The following is a 16,101-nucleotide window of genomic DNA, read 5'->3' as shown; positions in this document are numbered from 1 at the left end:
TCTAATCCAGGAAGTGAAATAATAGTGCCGAGGATCCCACTCAAGGACCCCTTGAAGCCCCAGGACCCCACTTTGAGAACCAATGTTTCCCTGAGCAATGGATTCCGTCCCCATACACATACATGCACATACTCAAATCAAAGTATACTCTTAATTAGGCAGCCATGGAATAAAAAAAAAAAAACAATTGAGAAAGCATTGGTAACTTGGTACTTTATTATCAAACATCACATCAGTGTTTCACATTTCTTTCTGCATGTGAACATCCATTGACATTGTGACTGCATCCACTGCGGTAAATCTTAATAAATAAGGGACAGGCAGAAATACAGATTGTTATATATTATGTCTTTCATTATGCAATCTCTCTCACACACACAAACACACACACAGTCAAACGCAAACTCATATAAAATGTGCTATGGAAGCCTAATTATAGGATCTTTGTCCAGTAGAGTGCTTGAGATGACACTCTAATCTTCCTTTAAAAAAATCTTTCATGTTCAGAATAATAATGATTGTACAGTGCAATACTTTGATATAGGTTTTCATAAAGATGAGGCTCAAGAATAAAGACTTAATTGTCTATATTTACCTTGGCTTATGCCAGCATTTGGTGATGATTATCTGTAAACTCTCAGCAGTCAGAGAGAACATGTATGCACACACACACACTCATGTATGCGCTCACACACACACACACAAAACAGTGCATATTAAACTAACTAAATGAATGAGAGGCTGGGATCATTTAGGCTAATGGTGCGTTAATAGATATACTCACGACAGTCTCATTTAGCATTTCAGGTACAAAACATACTTGGAAATCAACTGTGAGATAAGATAAGATAACAAGGTGCAATCTACTTTCTACTTATAGCTTAGCTAGACTCACTTGGCTAACGACCGCATCAAAAAAGCAACATTTCAGCAAGGTTTTTACAACACCGCATGCCCTTTCACCCTGTTCAAAATGCATCTCCCAGTGCATGGCATATAAGCATCCATCCGTTCAGTCATGCGTGACTTTAAAACTGTTTTTTTTTTTTCTTTACCTTGTTCTATGTGACAGGCGAAATGTCTTGTTTCCTCCATCAGTAGCTAGTTCATACAGTGCTATGTGTTTGACCCTGCCCAAAGGTAGGTAAGTCAAAGGTCAAAGGTGAAAAGTGGGAGGTGTGTGTGTGGGGGGGGGGGGTTCACAGGTCCTGCTCGTGCATCTGCTGCTGCATTTTCTGAAGCATCTGCTGCATCCTCCTCAGCTGTAGAGGCAGAAGAGACAGAGAGATGGAGAGGAAAGTGAGGGAGAGACGGACGAGACACCACTTACATAATAACACACAGGGGAGATGCGAACGTATTAATTCACATCAGCATCCTCCACCCTGCATTATTCATGAGTCATAATTTATAGAGGAATTTCGTCGCTCACCTCTTCATCTTTCATTTTGATGAGCTTCTCTGTCTCCACGTCGGGCGTCGACAGCGGCAGGATGGGGATGGGACTTTCCACCCGCTTATCTGCATTCATCTTACTGTAGCGTAACAGACAGGCCACTCCATTACATCAGCCCACCCAGAAACAAATACAAACATGCACACTCATATACTCACAAGGGTTTGACCAATATAGGTATTTGAAGCTGCCAATGGATGATATTTTGTGCCATATTTTGTGCCAAAATTCAAGTATTCGGTGTTTCTCCCAGAATTTTAGTCTTGTCAGGTTGGAAAAGCCTCTGAAACAACATTTAGACCATCATGGGACACTAAAACTCAGACTAATGAAATAGATTAGAATTAGAATTAGCAGCTCCTTAAGGCAGGTGACACACCACAACTGTTCAATGGCTGGGGAAACTCTTGAGATATATTACTACCTCTAATTGAAGAATTAATTAACGAAAAACATTATTGAACAATTACAATCTGTAGCTGTGGTCAGGCAGGAGCCTCCATCATATCAGAGGTGGACGACATTGACTGGACGATATTCAATATTTAATAAAAGGCCAATATCAGCCCAATATATCAGCAAACCAATATATTGATCTAACCCTATTCCATTGTTCTCTCTCACACACACACCTGGTCATAGTCTGGATGCACTGTGCTCTGTAGTTCTCATAGTGACAGTCACAGGTGATGTCCTTCAGGTCGTACATGTGGGTCCTGATCAGCATGGTCCTCAGCTTCACAAAGTCGCAGTGGGCCTGGTTCTCTACTGCAGAACACATACAGGGAACGATGTTGACATCAGAGTTGATCGATTACTGAAGGTGAGTGATGCGAAAATTCAATACTGCTAATCCCATTCCAACGTCACCTCCAGAGGGTGTATACATGTGGATTGAAATGAAGAAGAATGAAGAAGAGGAAGAAGAAGAAGAAGAAGAAAGAAAGGGTCTCAATCCATCCCCTATGCTCTCACCCTATCCACTCCGCCTACATTCACATGAAGCGTTCGCCATACTGAAGGGCATCCCAAACCAACACATCACATTTTATAACCTTTTGGTTGTTGACATCATGCATTTGAAAGAACAGTCGACAAGACTGAGCAACTGATAACAACAGCTGGGTGACCAAGGCGTCCATCGGAAGCCGTGGTGACAGCTATGGTGGATGGTGTGGAGGGCGTCCTGTAGTTTCCATTTCATCTACACCCTGCCCCTTAGTAAGGAGGGCCCTTCAGCTGCAAGTGTGACTTCATTTGGAGTGACATTTCGAGGTGAAGTGGTAACAGGAACCAACTGGGGAAAGGGCCTCAGTCTGGCTCTTGACAGTCAAACAGCTGAAAACATTCAACAGTGTCATACAATCAACCATGTGTTAAACTGAATCCCAGTCCACCTGAACTAGTTGGCAAAAATGGTGCTGTAGAACTATTTCACACAACAAAGATGACATCAAAACCCCTGTAGAAGAGTTGTTTGCTATGGTATCGTAGTAGTATTGGATTTTTAGATATTATACTTAGTATTGGTATTGAAGCCAAAATTCCAGTTTTGTGACAACACTACAGATATCATCAGAGTTGAGATCCTGGTGGCTACAGAGCCGAGTTCAGACTTGAGTGATGAGGTGTTTTCTTACCCTCCACAATGCCCCATGGATAGAGCCTCCCTCTCACTCTCTGACCTCTGGCTTCTACCACAGTATTGCTACCGATCACTGCAAATGGACTGCTCTCCTGCAACACAAAAACACCAAATTACTTTTTTTTACACAGTGAGCAGAGATAAAGGCCTATGGAAATTCTGCACTCATCAGCTATGATTCAAACCAAAAACTGTACTCCATATAGGTCGTCCTCAAACAAGCTCACCTTCAGCTCTCTGTCCTGCTGCTTGAAATCCTCATCTTCATCCGAGTCGCAGTCGGGGAACTGGTAGATCTTTATCCCATACTTATCTATCTCCTCCCTCAGCTTGACAGACCGCACAAAGGAGGGAAGCAGTGGAGAAAACAGTGAATTTTCTTAAACTGGAAATAAAATCTGCTATTTAAATATGACGTATTACAAATTGAACCGAAATCCAATGTTCCAATGTAATGCTTATATCCATGTAGATTGTATTCTAAAGTTATTTCAAAACCGAATGCTACACCTTCTAGTCTATCATGCATTTGACAAGTTCAAGTCAGAGTGTCAATGTATTTGTCAGTTTCACTTTTAACACTCTAGACTTTCAAATACTCTTCAAATATACCCACCGGCACAGAGAGATGCTCTGCACACACATTATACATTAGTCTTTGTGGGAGAATTTACTAGGGTGTACACTGAATTAAATCAGTGGTGTTCACCTTCAATACTGCACATACAAAGCTACCATTACTGCAATGCAATCACATTTTCCTGACTTTAAAGCTTATGTGACATTCTCCCCTCATTTGGGAATAAGAGGTGGCCCTGGATCATGGATTACTTTTGCAATCAGTGTGTTTTTATACGATCTGACCTTACCCGCTCTTTGAGTTTCTTTATCTCCCCGGGCGTGAGGCAGTCGGCTTTGGAGATGAGAGGAACCACGTTCACCTTCTCTTGCAGAGCCTTCATGAACTCTATGTCGACTGGTCGAAGCCTACGGGAAGGTATGAACTGTACTGAGCATGTGTGTTTTTATATATGCATGTACATAAATATGTGCATATGAAAGTGTGTATATATATATATGTTACCCGTGTCCAAAGGGAGGTATGAAGTAGAGGCAGCAGTGGACTCTGTTGTCCTGGATGTTCTTCCTGTTGAGTCCACTCTCATCTCTGAAGTACTGCTCAAACTGCTGGTCAATGTAGTCTGTGATGGGCCTCCAGCTAGAAAGCACAAGAGTCATATATATTTACATTCATATAGTTTTTTCTATGGAAAAGAGTCCACATTCTTAACTTAGGTGTAATGTGGTGTGGCGGTATGAGTGCTTTGTGCATAAAGGACCAAGCAACAAATAGAGTCAAATACCTCTTTAGTTCAAATATGAAAATGAAATGCCTCAAAAGTTAAGTGTGGCTGCGCCCATCAGCCTCTTGCTTACTGGTGAGACTTGTTATTGAGAACATGAAGGAAAACAAATTCAGCAATTTCTGGGTGCCTGTGTCCAAAAACCTAGGTGTTCTGTGTGACCCTGACCTTAACTTTGAATGACATATGAAAAAGACTCTACGAGGTTGCTTTTTGCACTTGAGGAATATTGCTAAAATAAGACGCTGTCTGTCTCCTCAGGATACTGAGAGAATTATTCATGCCCTTGTGATGTCTCATTTAGACTGCTGTACTGCACTTCTTACTTGTCTCAACCAATCAGCACTAAATCGGCTTCAGTTAGTCCAAAATACTGCTGCAACATTGAACCAAACGTATGTTCCCCATTCCTTACACTGGCTACTGGGGTGTTTTAGAATAGATTTTACAGTAAAATTCTTCTTATTGCAGACCTTTTCTATGGAAGTTGAGTATGGAAGTTGAGAAGTGACATAATTCAATTGAAATCATTAAATAGAATGAGAAAATGAAAATGAAAATGACATTGACATTTAGTTTTCCATGTACTCCAAAGCATAACCGTGCCATATTTAAAATGAAATTGAATGTTCACATTTGCAATTTAATTTCCTTATTGTGGTCGCATTATTGAGCACAAAAATAAAATGAAATCTCCATGTGTATTTATTTATTTATTTATTTTATTGTTTTATGTGTCCACTGTTTTATTGTTTTATCTTTCTGTGTTTTGTAATGCTCAAATTTATACAATCACCTATTTATCGCCTGAAAGTATTACTGGTAAAGGAAACTGCTGTGAGGTAATAATAATACCTTACTTTTCTAATGTTGATATTGAAATGCCTTGCAACTGCCCCTCTTGACTTTTGCTCTGCAGAACTTCCATTTTAAGTCAAATTTTCTCTTAAGTGCCATGCTATTCTACTGTAGGTTTACTCACAAAGATACCGATGCTGCTGTAGCTAATGTCAGATGAGGAGGAGGAGGAGGAGGAGAAAGAGGAGGAGGAAGATGAGATAGATGAAGAGCAGGAGGAGGAGTGGAAGGAAGAGGATGGATGAGGACTAGAATGAGGAGATGAAAGAGAGGAGTAAAAGAGGAGGATGAAGCACCAGGAGACGAGGAAATCATACTGTCCACTAATCAATATCAGTATCCACAGCTATTACAGTTTTCAGTTCTACTTTGCAGCCTTCAGTGTTGGATGTTCACTAAACTATCCTGTCAAGCATGATTAGTCTCCCTTGTGTGATGCTGTTTCGTTTGGGGAGTCAACTATCTAGTTGTTCTCACATCAGTCAAACAGTAGGTGATGCTATTAATGGCAAACGGTACTTTAAATGTAACACATATTAAAAATACTATCAAAAAATTAAATGCTCTTATTATTACTGACAATAGAAGCCATTATGATAACCTCATTATTTACCATAGTTGACCAAACTAGAGGATGGTGAATGATTTTACAAGATAGCTAGGTAAGTATAGGCTTGTCCAGTTTCAAATCCTGTATGGCTATAGAGCTAGTTGACATTGAATCAGTTTATTTTCTGATTGAATCTCCTGCAATTTCTCCTTGGATGATATGTTGAAGAAACTCTGTGACATTTCCCTGGTGAATCTGAGGAGCTGAATGATAGCTGACATTGTTTAATGTTGCCTAAGACAGTGTTGGGGACAGTTACTTCTGAAACGAACTTGTTATTTTACTCCGTTACTTGCCCTAAATAGTAAGTTATTCTTTATTAAAAATAACTCAGAGTACTTTCAAGTTACCCACTTAAAAACATGCCTTTAAAATAAGGCAGGAGTACCACTGACGGTAAACTGTGGTCTCTTTTTAATTTGCACAAACTAAAAATGTATCCATTTGAAAGGAAAATAAATGTGAGAAAGTAACTAATTACATAAATTTAAAAACTAGTTACTCATTACAACAAAACACACTGCCTGAGGAGCTTATTTGCTTCACATACAACATCAGCCAGTAAGCACATGACAGGCGAGTAGCTGAACAGCGAAGCAGCAGCACTTCATTTTCATGTACCGGAATAGAAGAGCTGGAGTTCCTTTCATTTGCATGCGGTGGTGTTGATAATAAAATAAAATAAAGGCATCAGAGAAAGACAGAAAAAGGGAGAGAGTCCGGGCCAGGCAGGGAGAGGTCAGAGGATTTGAACTGTTAGCTTTAGCGTTATCTAGCACATCTCTGGGGTTTAAGAATTCTTTTCAACCAATTTACCCTCTGGTTATTCAACTCAATAGCAAAAACAAACAAAAATAGTGAGATGTATGACACAGCAGTTGTCAATACAGGCACTGGAGAGAGGCCAAGAGAGAGATGAGAAGAATACAAGGGAGTCAAGCCACTGAACACTAAGCTATGTCCCTCCATCTAATATCATTTGCCACTAAAACATGTGAAAACCCACATGTGAATTCAAAGCACATGTGCTTTTTGGACACATGTTGATTTTCCCACATGAACATGCGAATTGTCTTCACATGTGAAATAAATCTTGACAGATCTAACAGTAGGTGAAAATGTGAACAAAAAGTCCACGTGTAGAAAAACCCTCCACTTCATCTAAGTAACGTCACATGACGTCAGAATAAGTGAAAAAGTTTGTTCACATGTGAAAACCCACATGTGTCCAGAAAGCACATGTGGATTTTCACATGTGACTTTTTTGTAAGGGTAATATCTGAATATTTAAATACTGAAACCAGAACAATGTCCAAGGAAATGCTTTTTTCAGGGACACATACTTATACATGCACTCCCATACAACAGTAAAAAAAAAAATAAAAAAAATAACACATACACACACACACACACACACACACACACACACACACACACACACTTACCACTCAGTGTTGTTGACAGCATCTCCAAAGCCTGGTGTATCCACAATAGTAAGCTTCAGCTTCACCCCCTTCTCCTCAATGTCCACTGTGTGCTTAGTGATCTCCACTGTCTGGCTGATGCGCTCTTTAGGAACAGACACATCAGACACATAAGAGTCTGTGTTGAACACAGTATGCCTCTCAACAGTGGCTCACAGTCTCAGCTGTGATTACAGATACAAGAGCGCGGATACAGAGACTTATTGGTCGGTGACTCACCCTCTGCATTGAGCAGTTTTCTGTCTTTATGGAGATCTGTGAGGAACAGGCTGTTCACCAGAGTTGATTTGCCCAGGCCAGACTCGCCTGTAATACACCCACACACACACATTTTCATTATTGTTTTCATGCTTTTCGTAAGAAATATTGTCTCGTCTGTGATTCCCACCTGCCACCATGAGGGTGAAGTCAAATCCCTTCTTCACTGACTTCCGGTGCACCTGGTTAGGCAGCGTTGCAAAACCAACGTACTCTTTCTCCTAGAATCAAACACACACATCAGGAATTCAAGTCAGCGCCATCAAATGTCATGGAGAGGCATCATGGCTGGCCCGAGGCCTTCGGGTCAGTTTTTTTCCCTTCTCGGCTCTATACGCTCTTGCATGGTAGCTGTGTTAGTAGGACATTCCCATGATTCCCTTTCATGTTTTATTGAAGTGGCGAGGAGGGGGTGGGTGGGAGTGGGGGGTGGGGGGTGCCAGAGAGACGGAGAGGATGCCCCGAGCTCCTCCGAGTGTTTGTAATACACTGTGGCAGGCGGCCACGGGGGGAGGGGGAGCGTGTACAGTGAACTAAACAATGCAGAGGCATACATGATGGAGGGGAAGAAGAGCTGAAAAAAACAATGAAAAAAATAATAATAATGCAATGGAACAAAATGGAGTTAGGTTATAGACCAGCAAGTCCAGACTGACTGTGTAATCACTGTGGTCCTCTCATCATGCATAATCCTGCATTAGTGCTGCAGGGTTTTCCATAGGATTCCTCTTGGGGATGGGGCAAAAGTGCAGGTCAAGTGCAGCGAGCCTTTAATACTAAATCTACTGCAGCCTATTAGTCCATTAGCATGAGTACCAAAGGAGTCTTCAAGAGAGGAATGATGACTAACTGCCTCCAGCGAGCTGTGTGTGTGTGTGTGTGTGTGTGTGTGTGTGTGTCTGTCTTTCTGTAGGTATTGCTTACATATTGACATGCTCTCTGTGGATGCTCTTGCAAGTCACACCCACACACAAACACAAAAATACACTCAGACAGACTGCAGGATATGACCGTACTGTATCTCCATCCACTGCTCTGAATTAGACTCTACTCTGCCACACAATTCTGCCTGAGATTATATAAAAAAGTCAGAATTGTGTGGTAGAGGAAAGGCAAATGATGAAACTCCTGGTGGGACTGCTAAAGATATATGTTATGATAAAGACCTTGATCTAGTCAAGACAGTGGAGAGGTAGGTGAGGCATCCATGGGTATCTTGCTTGAAAATACTGGGGACTACCCAGTGTGTGTGTGTGTGTGTGTGTGTGTGTGTGTGTGTTGTCTGATTTAACACCACTGAATCTCCAAGAAGAGATGAGAATCTGTGGCTGAAACATGCCAATAGTTGCTATGGTGATATTAGGCGAGGAGGGGGGTACACATCCCAGTGCCAAATTCTTAGATCATTTTCACATCCTGGGTGTTTTGTTGTTAATTAATTATGGGCCGTCAGTCTTTGTACACAGATCCTGAACACTACAAGGGAAATGGATACAGACAAGTGAAACTGTCTTATAGCAGATTATGAGGAACAGTGCGATGCATGGCTGGTCAACTGATGATTATTTACTGATTCATGGCAAATTATCTGAATTTAGCTCAAATGTCAAAATCTATTTTTTTTTCATTAATCATGGGCAGTCAGCCTTTGATACAGACAAGTGAGAATGAGGATTAATGTGATGAATGGATGGTCAACTTCTGATTTCTATTTCATTTATGGAAATGAATGGGGATATAGACACCTTGGCGCAGGACTGACATGAGGTCCTATACTATGTGTGTTTATTGAAACACACACAGTCCAAGTGTGCAGAGGGGAAGGCTGACATCACTGACCCGCGTGACATCAGCCTGCAGCGGGATGCGGCCAAAACAAAGAGCAGCACATGTCCTAAAATACGCTGAAGTGCTCCTATCATCCCGACTGTTATTCTTTCATGCAGATGCTATAAATGAGATCAATTCTAAGCACGAGGCCATCGTTTTAAGGAGAAATGAGAACCAGCACCCCCCTTATTGAAACGGCATTATACGAGTTCCTTACCTCTCCATCATCTGAGTCATGAAAGCCACATTCCAAGAGACGCCAGTCCGTTAGAGATGAGCGCCGTTCACACACCCGACGATTCCCGAGAGGAGAGCATCCGAAGAAAGAGCAGAATATGCATTTGTGGGAAAGATATACAAATACATGGCTATTCATAAATGCTTAATTAGTCTACCAACTGTGAAACATCATATCGCGTGAAGGCGCTTACCTGACCGGAGCGCGCGGCTCCTGTACCTGCTGTTGGCCGTCATCTTGGAAACAGCTGGAGGAATACGCGTCCAAACTGGGTTAAAGGGGCGGGTCCGTGCCGGTCCCTTTAATAAAGGCTCGATTTTGCCTCCAGCACGGGGAGATGGATCGACCAATACCGCCTGTATGTGTGGAAACTAATCTATCATTGATTTGAATTGACAATAAAATGTCATTCTATTCGATAAGGTCATTTTATAGTTATATGATCTCTCAGTTTACTGATTTTTTTGTTGGCTTGCAGTTCATGTGAAGAGCCAGGCAGAGGCAGCACAGCCCTCTTCCTGCACAGACCAGACTGTATTCTACAGCAGTGGTTCCCCAAAAGGGGTCCGGGGACCCTCAGAGGTCCTTCAGGGGGGTCTGAGGGGATCCCAATGGGCGTCAATTGAATATGGCAAGATATGGACTAAATTACTAAAGGAGTCCAAATTTGATCTAGCTTTCTAGCTCCAGCTTTCTACCTGTTTTTTATCATTATCACCTAATTTAGGTCAAAGATCAAGTCAAAAATGGAAAAATGTATTTCCCCATAAGCTATTTTATTATGGACTTTGGGGGTCCATAGGAAAATATGAAAGGGTTTTTTTTTTAGTTTTGTTTAATTCAGAGGTTATAGCAGCATAATGACAGTGTGACAAAATGCACAGAATTTTTTGTTTTTCTGATCAGAGGTTTCACTCTTTCCATTGCTAGCACAGGCCATGCATCCCTGCTCTAGATAATATCTAATAATAAGAAACGTTTCTCGCTCTAATATCAAAATGTTCCAAAACCTCTCTGCTCTACAGCATGACTCTTCATGGTGTTGCCTGGAGTACAGTTGCTAAAAATAACATGCTAAAGTGGCATTATAAGTTACAATCTTCCTATTGCTGAGGCTGAGCCAAGAAACACTGTTTAATCTGGTATAGTCATGGAAGTACCGATAAAGGACCACTGGACCTATGAAATAAATCACTAGTCAAGTTATAAAATAAATGTCATCTTTATGGTCTTTCATTGCCCTTTCATGCATACATAAGTAAAAAATATCATTTATTTATACTGACCTGATTGGAGGGGTAATAATAATAGTTCAATAAAAGAAAGTCCCAACTGTCTGATCAATTTCAATCAAGTCTTTATTTATTTATTTGTCTAACAGCATCAAAGTAGCAGTGACCCTGCTTTACATAAGAACCACACACACACACACACACACACACACACACACACACACACACACACACACACACACGTGTCATCATACCCTCACACATCTCAATATAGATATCCTGGTACTGTTTTTGAGGAAAATATGTAACAATGCAGTATTGTGTGATGCTGTGTGGGATGAGCGGCACTTTAAGTGAATTTGACTCTGCTGGCATCAAACCTGCAATGATAGACAATCACAATGTCTTGAAACCATGCATTTTCCCTATAATCTATGCATCTCCATTTGAATTATTCAGTATTCTTAATAAATTTAAAGTGGACTTGTGAGCTTCACATGAAATCCGCAGCTAAGCCAATGGGTGACCTACATAACTCCAACAGTTACTTCCTTGCCACAAGCCAGCAGCTGTCACACCGCCAGTGACTGCCTAAAACGTGCCAATTATTTCCCTGTATCCTGTTGGTCAATTACTTGCTAATTAATCAACCGACCGGCCAGACAAGCCTCAGCGGTCAGTGACAGTGAGCGATTCAAACACAACAGCAGGACAATGCAAGATGGAGGCGTGAGGTTAGTGGTGAGATTTGGCGCTCCGGGGCTGACAGCTACCTGAGGAGGGGAGGAGACAGCGGGGAAACAATGATGGGAACGTGGGGCTGTAGGCAGGAGCAGGGTGCCATAACGGACTGTTGTTTCCTGTGCTCGCACACAGGCTACATGGGTGGCTGGGTGGGTGGGTGGGTGGGTGGGTGGGGGGGGGATCAGACAATGAGTAGCCTTCCCGCCCACCACCTCCGATACCGAAATGATTTCTTCTGCTCTGACGGACCCCGGACCACACTGACCTCTACCTTCAGTCATGCACGTGGACACACACAAGTAAAAATAAACAGTATAGATACAGTAGATCATTCTCAGTTTCTTGCAAAATGTGATGCCAAGAAGTTGTACATGGGGAATAAGCATCATTTTTGTTATTTGCCAACTGAATATCAGAGGTAGATCAAAGAAAACATGGCTTTGATTGTTATTTCGTGCACAATCCTCATTGTTCCTTTTGCACTCTAATAAAGATCGCATGAGGAAATGGCACAGGCTGTGATTTTTCAGTCAGAGACAATAATGGATTGCACAGCTGTATTCAAATCCCCATTAGCTGTTTTTCCTCGGGTTCACATGAAACACAGCGCAATCAAACATCAAAAGCCACAATTCTCACAGAGAGAAAAGCAGATTTTTTTTATCAAGCAGAAAAAGGCAATAACGAGACTAAGTGCACACTGCAGAAAACGTCCATCTTAACAAGTTATTTAGCCTTTATTAGCCTTTAAATCTTATTTTTCTTAAACCAAGAGCAAAATTCTGCCAGTGAGGTGAGATAACTCCACTTGTTTCAAATGCAGTTTCACTTCTTTCAGGAATTTTCTAGAAATGAGCGTCAGTATCTTGAAAGTCAGAAAGATAGTGGAGTCAGAATAAGGCAGATCACTGCACTACTGTCAAGAAAATGACACTTGATTCTACAAAATTCTTGAAACAAGCTGATTTGTATTGTAAACAAGTAAAATTATCTCACCCCACTGGCAGATTTGTTCACTTATTTGAAGAAAATAACAAATTAAGGACTCAATAATAGACTAAATGACTTGTTAAAAAGGAGAGTAGTGCAGTTGTGCAAAAGACATGTTGCTTTATTTTAGTCGACTTGTACAATAGACTGTACAGATACTAGTCCAGATATGATCATATTAATGCTTGTACAACATTCATTGGACTAAGGTATTCACAGCTTCTAATCTTACTAGTAGGAATCAATCGTGATTCCTAGTAAGAGTCCATTATTAGAAGATGCCCCTCTTTCTTTACAAGCCCCTCTTTGTTCTTGCAGAAATGGCTCTTCGAGGAATAATTGCTCTTTGAACCATTTTCTTGCTCTGTGTGTGTGTTCTTGCATGCTTGTGCTTGAGTGGGTAAGCAAGCATGTGTGCAAGAAGCATGTGCACTCTGCCTATGTGCCCATGTGAGAATATCAGTGTGTGTGTGTGTGAGTGTTTCCTCCCCACAGACAGAGATGTAGCCCACGGCCACACAATGACTTCAGCTATAGGAAACGGGCTAACTCAGGAAGGCTGGGCCTCTGGACCACGCCGCCTCACAATAGACCATCACATGTGCTCCAGGGTGATTCCTAAGCTGCTGTAGGCCGCGCTACCTCACCGGAGGAAGTGCTTATTGTTCTGAACGAGCCTTTTCTCCTTTTCCCTGGCAGAGGGACAATAGAAGGAGAGGAGGGGAGGGGGATAGATAGAAAGAGAAGGAAAACGTTCTGTTTATTTATTTTTTTGCACAGACAGAGGAACGACCAAGAGAATATGAAGTAATGTTGGTGTTGGTTAATCATTATAAGCATGTTCCATTTGTTCCATTTGTGTTGTTGATGGACTGTGTAACCAAAAAAAAAATAAAAAATAAAAAAATAAAAATTATTTATCTGCCTCTATGCACTGCCTCGTAGCAGCTATGTCCTGTTGGACCAGAACTAAGCTTTATGGCACTTACTCTCGTTGTTCTCTCTCGACTAGATCCTTGCTTGTGTTGTATTAAAATCTCATATGTACGTCGCTTTGGATAAAAGCATCTGCCAAATGGGAAATTGTAATTGTAATAGTTCCCAGCAGAGTGTATGAGATGTTCTGTTCCTGAGGGAACAGAACAGCGAGGGATAAACAAGATGGAGGGGACAGCAGAGAGAGATAGCAGGTTATTCATTATCCACTTGTCACGCCATTGTTTCATGACTTCCAGGAGGTTCAAAAAATTGTTACGAGATATGAATGAAAGACAGAGGGAAAGAGAGGTGAAGGCAGTGAAATAGAAAGAGAGGAGAAGAAAGGCTTGCTTTGTGCGGTAATTGTGTTATCTCTCTGATTATGCTCAGCGGAGACGGGAAATGGTGCTGTTACACGTAGGAAATGAGCTGATGGGCCGAGATAAGGCAGGAAAATGGCTCCGGAAATCAAAACAAGCCCATGCAGATGCAGCTGGAGGACAGCAGAGAGCGGTTTGAACCAGTAAGACAGAGTTCTCTTGACCAGCAACTGATCACTTCATCTTTCAGGTTAAACATTTTGATGAGTAAATAATGCAGTTCGTTATGATGGACAGGACTGGCTAATAAGGGAACTTAGAACAGGTTATAAATATGCTGAGATGTAAACACAATTTCTATCTGTCTCCACTGAGGTTTACCTTCCCAGGAAGCACAGCACATTAGCCTGATTGCTGTCAGCTTCAGCACAGAGAGTCAATGTGAGCACACATCTCAACAGGATGACCTACATGCCTACATCACCTCAAAGTCTCAACCAGTGGCTAGAGGGAGCTCCATGCCAACTGGCATTGTATGTGAAGATGGAGAAGTCAAGAAAGAATTAGGTTAAGAATTGGGAAATGAGCAGACAGGCCAGAAATCCATAGTCCCGCCAGAGATTACCAGCACCAGCCTAAGACCTGGTCTGGTATTGTGGTCCTAGCTCAACAACTCTGTTTACTTTATAAAACTCACTCTGGCATAAGAAGATACAGTAAATGGCCATACAGGCAGATACAGAAGCAGGCAAAAAAAAAAAAGCAGCCAGTGCCTGGAAAAGGAGACCAGATGGGGTGAAAGTATGAAAAACAAAACATCTAATCTAGTACAGAAGTCATAGCAGAAGTGGGTAGTCATACACTGTGCACAGCTCCTGGTGTAATTATTATTTTTACATCATTTATTGTGAAGCACTTCATAAACTTTATTGAAGAAATGTACTATATACAGTATATAGCACATTTCTTCAATAAAGTTTATGAATCAGGACAAACAGGACAAACAAAAGATACAGAAAATAAGTTAACATTTTCATAAGGAAAGAAGAGGACACCTAAAAAAAAAATTATATAAAGATATTTTTTCCATATTTAACAAAAAAGTAATGGGAGATTTTCCAGTAATCCGTAATTTTGTGTCTTAATGTGATAAAATGTCAGTATTGGATAGGAAAATCCTTTGTGTTATTATCCACTAAATGGCAGTGTCTTCATAGTGAAAGAGAAAGAAATGAGTGGCTGGCTTCACACTGGGTGACTGTGCTCTGATCACCTATTGTAGTCTGAACAGCAATCTATAATGCCATAAACCAGTCATTTCCTTTGGTTGTAATAAGAGGTTGAATTAGTCATCAAAAGGAAGTGAAGGCATAGTGGACATCAAAGGCTCGTTAACATGGGGGATCCATTATTTATCAGGGCTGATCGATGACTTTCTCGCTCTAGGATTTCCTCCACTCAGAGTCAACAGCGTGCTTATACTGTAACCCTGCCTCTGTGACCGGCTCTGGCTGGTTAGATGTAACTGTACAGAGTGTATGACACATGCAGCAAGCCTTTGCCATTGTCATCCTCTTTCCTCTTTGTTTCTTGTTAATTGATAATTGTTTCTTAGAAATTGTACTACTCTACATGCCTCTGCAATTGCCCCTCGGGGACAAATAAAGTGAATTGAATTGAAATAAACACGTGTCTACTGCCATGGGTGGAAGTAACAGAGTACATTTACTCTGGTTACTCTGGTTTTGTGCTACATTATGAATCTTATTCATTAGAGTACAGATTTTGAAGGCTTTCCATAAGCATAGCATCAGAAACGGGTCAATTTATGAGCGCTGAGTGAGGGCAACAAGGCTGGGTAAGGTCAGTGAGTGTCAGCAGATCTAAACCCATGGCTGTTCTGAAAGCACTGTTTCAGTATTATGGAGAAGAAACCAGTGACTGTCTGCAGAGAAGCCACCATGTCCCTAAATTGTTGTTGATTCATGCTTTACCTTTTTTTATGCACTTGTACAAAGTATTTTAATTAAATGAACCTAGTTCAAACCCTATGAGAGCCTATGCATGCATAATATCATATGTAACAACATTCGG

The 16,101-nt window shown here is 41.2% G+C and overlaps 1 protein-coding gene across 1 annotated transcript; it reads right to left on the bottom strand.

The window, feature by feature from the left end:
- Positions 1 to 1,157: 1,157 nt before the first annotated feature.
- On the bottom strand, positions 1,158 to 9,979 carry septin5b (septin 5b). The gene is made up of 12 exons (XM_071898714.2): positions 9,937 to 9,979; positions 9,723 to 9,733; positions 7,806 to 7,896; positions 7,637 to 7,723; positions 7,379 to 7,502; positions 4,186 to 4,320; positions 3,966 to 4,088; positions 3,329 to 3,425; positions 3,097 to 3,193; positions 2,089 to 2,224; positions 1,433 to 1,535; positions 1,158 to 1,262 (listed from the first exon to the last, which is right to left on the bottom strand). The coding sequence occupies exons 1-12, from the start codon at positions 9,977 to 9,979 to the stop codon at positions 1,200 to 1,202; spliced, it is 1,110 nt and encodes a 369-aa protein (XP_071754815.1). The 3' UTR covers positions 1,158 to 1,199.
- Positions 9,980 to 16,101: the final 6,122 nt, after the last annotated feature.

Source organism: Centroberyx gerrardi, chromosome 2 (assembly GCF_048128805.1).
Source record: "Centroberyx gerrardi isolate f3 chromosome 2, fCenGer3.hap1.cur.20231027, whole genome shotgun sequence".
Taxonomy (NCBI): domain Eukaryota; kingdom Metazoa; phylum Chordata; class Actinopteri; order Beryciformes; family Berycidae; genus Centroberyx; species Centroberyx gerrardi.
This window is presented reverse-complemented; position numbering and strand designations above follow the sequence as displayed.